Below are 11,660 nucleotides of genomic sequence, written 5' to 3' on the forward strand. Positions count from 1 at the left end.
TAGTTCATTTGGTTCTTTGTCAATTTCCACCCTTATCTCAGTATTTAAACTACTGAGTTTTCATTGTTCTTCACTGTATTCGTTCACTTCCATGCTTTTTCACGCGCCATATTCCATGTTCTGTTTACAATGTGCAAAGACCTGTAAGTTTTCTTTTAATGAAACTCTCTAAAAGGCTTTTTTAAAGCAGATGTCTGCACCTTAGCTTTGCCTCAACCAAACACATTATGACAAATGTATGCCAGCAAAGTAGCATCTTAACCCTTTTTTCTGACAGGGCAAAGATGTATCTGTCACTGGTGAAGACTGCCTCATGGGTAATTCATGGTTGCTGTTATTGTGTTTGCAAGAGAAGCCAGCGCAGACCATGTTGGGAAAGAAGTTTGGCCATGCATTTTGGATGGTTGTGCACTGTAATTTTTCCCATGCGCACCTTACAAGACTTGCCAAACAGAAAAAGCAGCAGGACTGGGTTTTTACAGGCATACACATTGTTGAATTTACACAGAAAGTTAATATTTATATTAAAAAAACTGTTGCTAAAGGTAACAGTCAGAGGGTCAAAGTCTAGTTACAGTTGGATGAGGAAAGTGCTTAGTTTTTTCTTCTGCCACCAATTGATGAATGCAAGCAAATTTCCTCTGCCGCGCCATCTGGTGTTTAAAATGAGGGCTGCAGTAAGCAATCTGCCTGAATCAGCGAATTTTGGAGCACATTTCAGCAACAAGCCAGTTAAAAGTGTTTTACATAATAACACCATAATGCAGTACCTAATTATGTTTGGAACGGCAAAAACAGCAGCAACCATTACATTTGAACAAATACCATCATAAAGCGCAATCACCATTAAATATTGTTATGATGACTAGAATTAATCAGTGCTCCAGGTATGACTAATCAAAGGCAAATCTAAACAGGTGGGTTTTTAGGCGTAATTCCAATAAACTTGGTGTTTCAGCATCTTTGTAGTGTAAGTTTTTTTCAGATTTGTGGAGCATAAAAACTGAATGCTGTCTTTTTCTGGGAATGCAGAATCGAAATGTTTAGCTAAGATTTATTGCCCCCCTAAAAATCGTATTTGTTGTTCAGCAACTACCAAACACCAATGACAAATAGGCTAAATGGTTGGTTAAAGTTCAAATTATTTTAACAGCTAAAATTTACAACTCTCCAGAATTCCTTTTTTGCAGTGCATAAAGTAAAGACATTCGGAGGTATATCACTTACAAAGCCCAGATCTCGGTGAACGTGTATATAAATCTGTGCTCTCTTGTGAAGACTGTACCGGGAGTCGTGGTGTGGGTGGAGCCGCAGGTTCAGACGCGCTGTACCAGCTCTCACTCAGTTAAGAGGATGCCACCAGTGGGGAAACCATCGCTAGGATGAAGAAAGCTGAAATGGACCTAAGTGCACACTCAGTTTCTTCTTTTCTTGAATACACCACAGAAGAACTCCAATATCATTTTCAGAAAATGTGATTTGATTTTTTTGTTTTGTTTTGTTTTCTGAAGAAGCATTTTTTTGGGGGGGAGGGGTGGGGGGAAGTGTTGGGTCTGTGTGTATGGTTCTCTTACGTCAAATACAGCATGGAGTGACAATGATGTTTTCATGAGAAAACTTACACTAAACTTCTCTTTATGGCGAAAAATGACCGACGCTAACTTGAGGAATAAAAGCAACTATGGGCTGTATTTTGAAACGTTCAACGTGTCCGCTCTGGAGCGCATCTTTCCCGACGACAACATCACAAAATGCGGAAACTTCACCATGGACCCGCAGGTCGTCGGCACCGGGATCTTCCTCGCCGTTTTCATTCTGGTGGCCATCGTCGGGAATATTTTGGTCATCCTGTCCGTAGTGTGCAACAAACACCTGCAGAACATCACAAACTTCTTCATCGTCAACTTGGCAATGGCAGACCTGCTGCTGAGCATCATCGTGCTGCCCTTCTCCGCATCCCTGGAGGTGCTGGGATGCTGGGTGTTCGGCCGGGTTTTCTGCAACATCTGGGCAGCTGTGGATGTGCTCTGCTGCACCGCCTCCATCCTAAGCCTCTGCATCATCTCCATAGACCGGTACATCGGAGTAAAATACTGCCTGAAATACCCGAGCATTATGACCGAGAGGAGGGCAGTTGCTATTCTGGTGCTTGTGTGGGTGTCCTCCACGGTGATCTCCGTGGGTCCCCTCCTGGGATGGAAGGAACCTCCGCCCGAGCACGAGACCGTGTGCGGGATCACAGAGGAGCCGGGCTACGCGCTCTTCTCCTCCCTCTTCTCCTTTTACCTCCCGCTCATGGTCATCCTGATCATGTATTTTCAGGTGTACATAGTGGCCCGCAGGACCACCAAGAGTCTGGAAGCGGGAGTCAAAAGGGAGAGAAACAAGTCCGCAGAAGTTGTGCTGCGGATCCACTGCCGCAGCGTGCTGGAGGACGCGCGCTCTGCCAGCTCCAAGAACAGTAAGACTCATCCGTTCAGAAGTTCCCTGTCTGTGCGGCTCATGAAGTTCTCCCGGGAGAAAAAGGCTGCCAAAACTCTGGCCATCGTGGTCGGAATGTTCATCCTCTGCTGGCTGCCTTTCTTCCTCTTTCTGCCGTTAGGTAGGTTGAAGATTTATTATTGCTTCTTAAACGCATTTTTATCCAGCAGCTCTTCGATTATTGAAGCCTTCCAAAGCTGTATACGTGTGTTGTGTTTCTCCAGACTCGTAATTTTTTCTTTTTTTGCAGACCTGTTTAAACATTTTCTGTGTCAAGTATCAACGACAAACTGCAGAGCGTTTTTAGGACTGTGTAAGGTAGACAGACACGTAGTTTCCTTTTGAACCCGAGCCCTACAAAAAAAAAATCTGTAAACTGTGTAGTGCGTGACTTTTCTGCTCTGCCCAGAGTAGAAACACGTTTTGCATCAATTAAAGCTTTCCTCCTATAGACAGGGCTTTTTTCCCCCTCCACTACTCCTTGAAAAATACCATATGGTTAGTTTGATTAGATTAGATGAAAATAGTCTGAACAAAAAAAAAAAAAAAAAAAAAATCAATTAAAGCTTTCCTCCTATAGACAGGGCTTTTTTCCCCCTCCACTACTCCTTGAAAAATACCACATGGTTAGTTTGATTAGATTAGATGAAAATAGTCTGAAAAAAAAAAGTCTTGTTTTAATTTTTAATAATTTGTCCTTATTTTCCTTCAGGCATTTTCCTGCTTGAAGGTGAACATCTACCCCAGCCTCAAACATTTTGCTGCCTCTAACAAGTTTTCTCCCAGCATTCTTATTTACTTAGCTTCCTGCATCTTTCCATCAACACTGAGTACTTTGCCTGTCCCATAGCATGACCCTGCCACCACTATGCCACACCTTGGTAATGGCATCTCCAAGACAATGTGAGGTATTCTTCCATCACTAATGCTCTCCTTGCGCAGCTTGCTCCGTGTCTTGTTAGAGTTGCAGCTGTGTTGTACTCTTTGCATGTTTAGATGATAGATATTAAACAATCCTCTGAAAAATCTTGAAATGATCTTTTATAACCTAATTTAGCTTTAGACTTTTCCACAACTTTCTCCCTAACATGTCAGCTATGTTTCTTGGTGTTTGTGATTCTTTGTTCACTAAGTCCTTCTCGGAACAGCTGTCTTTAAATTACACAAAGACTGACTAACTTCGCTGATTTGATAGCTTCTGAAGAAATTTGTTTTATTTAAGAGTATTATATTAAAGGGTCCTGGAAACAAGCAGACGTCACACTTTTCAAATTTAAAATTTTTAAAACATCTTTAAACCATGTATAATTTTCTTTCCATTTCATTAGGTGTTTTTTTGTGTGTGTGTTGGTCTGTCACACAAAATCTCACTACAATACACTGAAGTTCATAATTTAAATGTGACTAAATCTGAAAAGTGGTTTGAATACTTTTGCAAAGCACTGTAAAGATGAATGCTATTTGCCGACGAGATAAGATTTTTCTCATTTCAACTATGGATGTTCACTGTTAATAATTGATGTATTTGCCACATTTAGAGTGATTAAGCATTTTCTACCACTAATTTAGGTGAAAGTGCAGTACCGTAATTAATCAGCGAGTAACTCTAAATTAACCACAGAGACTTGTAAGGTAAGGTCTGTGGTAAAATAAAAGCAGGCAAAAGAGGTATCTGCTGGAGTGCCTCCAGAAAGTTTATTTTGGGGGAGCAGTAAAAACCCTGAAGTCGGCTACAAAGGATAATTTCATTATTTCCATTAGCATCAAGCATTTATCGCAATTATAAATGGAGCAGGAAATACATGTCTCTTGCATCATTTGAACGGTAAATTCATTGCTTCTTCAAGATTTTTTTTTGATTTTTTTTTAACACAAAACCAGTTTTTAAAAATATTGGGGAAGTAATGCATTGGATGGAAAAAGAGTCACTTAAAAGTGGTTTGATCTGAACAACAAAAATAATCAGATTCCCTGTCTGTTTATTTGTCCTAAAACAAGAACAGAACTGAACGGTTGAGACTCCAAGAAATGTAAAAAGTGGTCAAACAAGCAGCCTACTTACCAATACGTCATAATTCATGCCCAGAATTATTCTGAGTCTGTAGAACTTATGAGACGACTGATATAACTTGCTGGAAAGAGAAGCCAATAGACTGGCCTTCTTCAGTAATGAAGCTAAATGCTTCTAAGGCCAAAGGGCTGCAACAGCCATGTTAATAATATTTATAGAGGGCTCGTTTCATATATTTGAAGCCAGAAAAGTCATGGAAAACTCCTCATATTAAATGCCATGTTCTGTTTTTAAGACAGGGTTCTTAAACAGTCTTCTTAAAAGTTTGGTAAAACATGAATATAGATTTTACCTTGTTGCACGTCTGCACGGGGAGGGGAACAAGTTGTGTATGGAAAATTGTTTGATTTTACAAATACTTTCACTTTTTAATAATAAAAAAAAGTCTCATAATATGTAATAAATACAGTGGCTTTCTGACTGAATCTTGTTGAAACTAGTTGAAGTTTGCATGAGGCTGTAGGCAGAATTCAATTTGGAGGCCCCTGTTCATTGCAGCTACATTCCCTTCCAGATTGAGTTCTATATTCTTGATACTTATACTTGTGTTATTTTTTTTTTCAGTTTTGCTTGCTAAAAATCAATTTCCTAATGCTGATTGCACAAATGCTTTTGACCACTGCAGACGCATAAGACACATGCAGCATAAATGATAAAATTATCCTTGAACTAAGACCCTTCTTACTGACGGTTTTCCTTCATATTTTGTGTGTGTGTGTGCGTGTGTCTGCAGGGGCGCACGTGCGTGCGTGTGCGTACTTGTATATGCAACACATAGAGGACCACTTTCACAAAATGCAGCAACAAAGGGAGGTCATTTGTGGAAAGTGGAGAGAGGAAAGTGCTTGGGTTTGGCATAAATACAGACACTATGCAAGTCAAAGGAAAGTCCTCAGTTTGCATAGAAGTATAAGGATGTGTGTGTACAACTGGTGAAACTATCAACATTTTCTGTGAGAGTAAAATGTTTTCTTTGATTTTCCTATAATTTTCTAATGAAAACTTTGTAGAAACCTTTGAAGACAAGCAGTTTGAAATGTCTCTCTTCAGTGCTACAAGGATGACATTTGGGAAGTGTGATGGCACACCAGCAGAGTAACAATCTGTCGCCTATCACTGCAAAAGGCTGAAAACATGCCTCTGAGGGAAATCAAACTGAAGTTTGATCAATATGTTTGATTGATTGTAAAAGCTAGTTTGAACAAATCCCAAGCATCCCATCAAGCCTTGATATCTCACTCTATTCTGACTTTAGAGCTGTTCAGCAAAGACAGGAAATTATGCAAAAACAGAAGCTGCTGCCACTGATTACATCATTTATTCAATAGAAGAGAAAATGGCAAGTGTATATCTGTGCAAAGTGTTATAGAGATAATTATTTCTTGTGATTATAGATGTGTAAACACATAGATGAGCCTTATTACAATTCCCACAGCAACCAAACACTCCAGTCTTTAATAACAGGACTTAAATGATTAATCCATTTGTCTTATGAAGCACATTTAAGTTCTCAAACACTGGATTTGTGATTAAAAAAATAGGTTTAATATAATCTCAGTTGTTGAAACAACTGATTCCTTATGAGCCTTAATAGCTTCTAATAGGCTTTATTAATCAGAAACAGGAGTGTCTAGAATATTATTTTGCAATTAGTTTGTAAAGCATAAAACCCTTTGAGCTGAAATGAAATAAACTCTTCGAGCTGCTGCCAGTCTTTGCTAGGATTCTCTTGCAAGAGAAATTTTAAATATCAATCGAATTTTCTTGGTGAAATAAGTGTAAATACATAAAATAAATAAATAAAAAAAATCAATCTTGGTTAAAACCATCTGTTCAGCAGATATTTTTGCCACAGACGTCGCTCAGTGCAGGATGGTACGCCGACTTCCTCTCAGGATTTATTTCAAAACATAACATCCCCACAGGGATTAATGACGTATCATCTTATCCCTCTGTGTGGGCTGACTGTTAAATGACTGATTGATGATTATGGAGGATCTTGCTTGCACATACTCAGTCAGACACACTGATTTTGGTCGATCGAGGAGATAATCATTAACGAGTAACCTTTCACAGAGAGACAGAGGAGTAATTTTAGCACTCTGGGCCAACAGGATCCTCTGTCTGCGTTGATGCAAATGAGGACCTAACAGTCTGTCTCATCTTTAAATCGTACAGGTTAGCTCTGATAATACTTACCTTTAAAATGTAAATGTTTTAGACAAAGAGTTACCAAAAAAAAAAAAATGCAGAGAAAGGTATATTAAAAATCGTGTTTGTCTTTACAAAAAGCTATCATTTAAAAGACTGTCCATCCTGACAAATTAAACTGGAATAATTCACCAAAAATATTGAATATTGACTATTTTCGTGATTTAATATAAAAAAAAAAATATTGTCATCAAATAGGATTTTTGCACAGCCTCAGGATGATGTCACATGATGCAAACCCCAGAGGTTATAAAACAGTTTGCTTGTAAAATATAATGCTTTTCAGACTCGAGTACCTGTGGGACTGTAACCTCTAAAAGCAGTTACTGTATATCTACAGTAAATGTCTGTACAGTGGTTGTGCTTCATTATGTCTTCTAAACACTTCTAAAAAAAACAAAGCAAGCAACCAAAACAAAATGCTACCTCCTTCCTTGAATTGTTTATAATCTTATTTATAGGATTCCTATCTTGTACCAAACAAGATGTTCAACAACATGAGCTTTACTCTGAGCTCACTTATGACAATTTGCTTACAGTATACAAGGCAAGGCGAGTTTATTCACACACACACGCACGCACGCACGCACGCACGCACACTGTAATTTCCACTGTCTCACAGGAAGGGGAATGACCGGAGGAGAAAAATGATTGAAAACAAGAAATATATGAATGAAAATAAAAACTAAGCATGACATATTAAAGAAATATTTCAAACTAAATTTAAAATTGCTAAAAAGCTAAAGCAAGTCAAGAACAAAGGTAAATCAATCTTTAGCCTTTGAGTGAAAACTGCAGAGAGGATTCATCATGTTCTGAGTTTGATTTAAAGAAGCCAGAGGTTTCTGCAGGTTGCTCCAGAGCTCACTATGAAAAAACAAAACACTTAATGCTGCCTCCCTTTGTTTTGTAGGGAGCCCTCATTTTTTTGTTTTTTTTGTTTTTTGCGTTGCTTTGTTATACTTTAGCGTTACCTCACAATATGCTTACTGCAATATTTGCTGGTCTATTTTGCATACAGTCACAAATGTCAATTTAAAATTTCAAATATATACACATATAAAGCACCTCAGTGAAAATGTGTTTATTCTTAACTCTTTGTTGCAAAAAATTGATTAAAAGTTGACTTATTCACTGCATGTTTATGTCTGTTTGTGTAAGGTTGAGATGGAACTGCACATGAAAACGGCCCTTTAAATCATTCAAACTACCAACACAAAACTTAAAAGAAACTTAAAAGAAAAAAACATCCTCCATGTCCCCTAGAGGGCTCTGTAGTTTAGTCATATACATATATTTTAGCAAACAGATAAAACAAATCTATAACGAAATATTTTTTCCTTACTTTACAAGGAACCCTGCAAATCCCACAGTACGATATCCTGAACCCTTTATATATATATATATATATATAAGAAAAAAAATGTCATCTGTGTTTTTGTTAAGTAGATAATTAAGTAGAGATTGTAAATCAATTTATAGAACAAACGTAGCATATTTTGGTACCTAATACACTTTTAGTGAACTTCGGCTTTATTTGGTGTAACTCTACTACCAGAGGGCAGCAAAGTACTGACGTTGAACAGTGGCACTAAGTAGACGTGTCACCTTGCCTCTGTGCTTGAGGTGAATTCTTGACCGTGCTCTAGTCTACATATTTCTTTCAGCATGCTGACTTTCTGTGTGCAGATGTGACAGATGAGAACTTTTTGTTTAAATTAAATTAAAAGTCTAAACTTGGACTGTTTGATAACAGAAACAGTAGAAGTGGGCCCAAGAATAAATCACTCGTCGTTTTACTTTGGTGTAATAACATTAATCACCTTAAAGAAACATAAACAAATTAAATACAATTTCTCATCTGCCGCTGGGATGTACTACCAGCGCTGCGCCATCTGTTAGGAGCAACCTGATCACCGAGACGCCGCTGCTGTATGAGAGTCATTAAGATTGACAAATATGATTCACTCTGAACAACTGACATTTTACACTCTCCCAATATCACCACAGACTCCTGGACATTGTCTGTGTTGGTATTAGGAGACTGTTTGGCTGTCAGTCCACAGCCTGCATAACTTTTAAGAACACGTTAGACTGAAATACATGGAATGTTGTTTCCATCCTTCCACTACTCAAATATGTAAATATACAATTTTTCTCTCCTACAAAATAAACAATGATACACTTTTTTCCCCACACATTGATACAGCTGCAGTATAAAAATTGTAAAGAAATTAGTTCATGTTGAGTGAAATCTAAATTTTGATTTATGATTCCTGGCATTTTTTTTCATGGTTTACATGGGTTTTTTGTGATCCTTGTGAGAAGTTTAAGCCTGGAACAGCATTAGACCAGTCAGATGAAATATCTATAATAAATTTGAGTGTTTGGTCTTAACACCACTCTGGTGTAAATAAAGTTTATGTGTAGCCTCAGTGTTGAACTCAGATCTGTAGATTAAGTGGCATTATATACAGTATATATATATTTTTTTCCAATTTACTTTTATTATTATAGCTTCATCTCCCCACAGAACCATGGCTTTTCTGACATGTCTTGGTCCTTCGTAACAACAAACCCCCTGAAATGCATTGACACATGAAGCTCCCATGTCTCTAAGCTAAAACTGATCTAAATAACTACCAATATTTACAGCTTTAGAAAAAATGAAGAGCCCACTGCACTGAACCCCATTGAAAACCTCCTGGTTATTCCATCATACATTTATCTCTGAACTCTTCCTGAGTTAAAACATTAGTATTGCTGTTTCTAAATTAATATGAACTTGTTTTCTTTGCATTATTTGAGGTCTGAAAGCGCTGCATCTTTTTCATGATTTCGACCATTTCTCATTTTCTGCAAATAAGTGCAAGATTTTTGCTTGGAATTTCAGAGACATCTTGTCAATAGTTCATAAAACAAAATATTGTTCATTTTACTCAAACATTTACATATAAAAAGTAAAATCAGAGAAACTGATCATTTTAAGGGGTTCTCTTAATTTTTTCCAGAGGTGTTTATACGTAGAAACTTTACATTTGCAAGTATTCAATCCTTAGAAATATTTAAAAAAAATTCTGATTTGTGGCATTGTGGTAATATAAACCGCTCTGTAGCTCAGTAGCATTCTTCTTTTGCAATATATTTGTAGTCAGTAAGGTAAAGATAGTGGCATGTAGTCACTGAATTCAATCAAAGTACCTGGTGACCACTTGAGACCAAGATTTGAAGGGTTAAATGAAAAAAAAAATATGTGCCTCAAAATTTTAAAATTGAAAGAGATAACTCCCAAAGCGTTGCACCAGAGAGCTGTTAAGGATTATCTCTCCTCACATAAAAAGAGTCATCACAAACACTTTCCTGAGAATCTTGACAGGTCTCCAGACTCCCGGGTGTGATTCTGTATTTAATCAAAAGTGCTCAGGTTTTGCTTGCATTCACAGTTTGCCTCAAAAGGTAAATCTGTGTACGTACTGAAACACCAAAGTAAGAAAGGATTCAACAGGGGCAGTCGCCTTGCAGGCATAAAAACATGCAAACAAGTTGATAGGCAGTAAACAAGCAAAGTGGGGGGGGGGGAAGAAAAAAGATCAACCTGTTGTCATGGTGCTTGGCCTTGCGTCAGAGTGGTGAATCATGTGCTGTCTGCCTTGAAGGTGATGTCATTTTATTAAGAAAAATCTGGTTGAAAAACATCCCTCAATATCTCTCTTCGTATTACGTGAGCAGATCTGACTTGGTGAATATTCCTTGTCAAAGTTGAAAGTAAGATATAAATAACAGTCCTGTAAAAAAAAAGAAAAAAATTCTCCTCTTGTAGGCTGTATTTTATGGTTCAGTAGATGACACATTCATCCTCTGTGCATTTGTTGGTTCACAGTGTGTTGTCAGTAGATGATATCAGAACAGCATGAGACCGTCACTATGAAAATTACATGGAAGTCATTTCCACGTAAGACAATTGAACTTCTCGGCTTGACATTAGCATGCTGCCAAGCAGCTACTGAGTCACTGTTCAGATCTGTGTGAAGCCTAGAATGGAGGGTTGTCGGGTTAGGTGGGGGAACAGTAAGCAATCAGAAACAACACATTCAAGAAAATACAGCATTTTACAGCAAAACCAGATTTAAGAAAGAAACAACACCGTTTTGTTTTTGTTGTGTTCAGCGTGGAGCTGAGTTTAAAAATGTTAAATACTTCCCTGTACAGCAAACAAATTATTTGCAGCATTTTTGTTTTCAGAAAGAAACTGCACTCTTACCCCTTTAGAAAAAAAAGAGAGGAAAGAGTGGAGTGTACAGAATGCTACAAACATCAACACCCCATTTGTAAGAAAGCTTTTTTTTTCCCCCCTTCTTTTAATGTTTTAGCTTAATTGCAAGTAAGCATAAAAAGTACCAAACCTTTTATCTCTGGACTACAAGGAGTCCCAAACTACAACCTCATGACCCTCTGGAAGTATGGTGACCCAAAACAGTGCACAGTCACTTATAAAGAATTACACAAATGGTCAAGAAAGTGTTACAGTACTATCACAGTGCCTTCTATTTTGTTGATGTAAAGTGATACATTATTCCGCAGTTGAAAGAAAAATGATACAAAATAATTACAAATAAAAGTCTGAAAAGTGCGGTGTGCATTTGAATTCAAAGTCATTGGCTTGTATCTTGGTAACTATGGCATTTTTCCAGATTTTACTAGACTTTTCCATCGAATCCTACGGAGTTCCACTTCAGATAAATTGCATGGATAAAAATCTGGAGATTTTGGACTTGGATGCTGCCCTGTATTTTAACTAGACAATGTAACACAATTACAGATGCGTTATATTGCACATCTGTGCAATGTAACACAAATTTAAATTTAGTAATTTAATTTACTAAATTACTAAATTTAA

At 37.5% G+C, this 11,660-nt stretch overlaps 1 protein-coding gene across 1 annotated transcript in view; it reads left to right on the forward strand.

Annotated features, from left to right (window-relative positions):
• The first annotated feature begins 1,296 nt into the window (after positions 1–1,296).
• Positions 1,297–11,660, forward strand: part of adra1d (adrenoceptor alpha 1D) — a 32,272-nt gene continuing 21,908 nt past the window's right edge. The window contains exon 1 of the mRNA XM_007551844.2: positions 1,297–2,602. Within this exon, the coding sequence (XP_007551906.1) occupies positions 1,609–2,602 (994 nt within the window). The 5' untranslated portion in view covers positions 1,297–1,608. The remainder of the gene's footprint in view (positions 2,603–11,660) is intronic.

The sequence above is a fragment of the Poecilia formosa genome, unplaced genomic scaffold, assembly GCF_000485575.1.
Source record: "Poecilia formosa unplaced genomic scaffold, Poecilia_formosa-5.1.2 Scaffold44, whole genome shotgun sequence".
NCBI lineage: Eukaryota > Metazoa > Chordata > Actinopteri > Cyprinodontiformes > Poeciliidae > Poecilia > Poecilia formosa.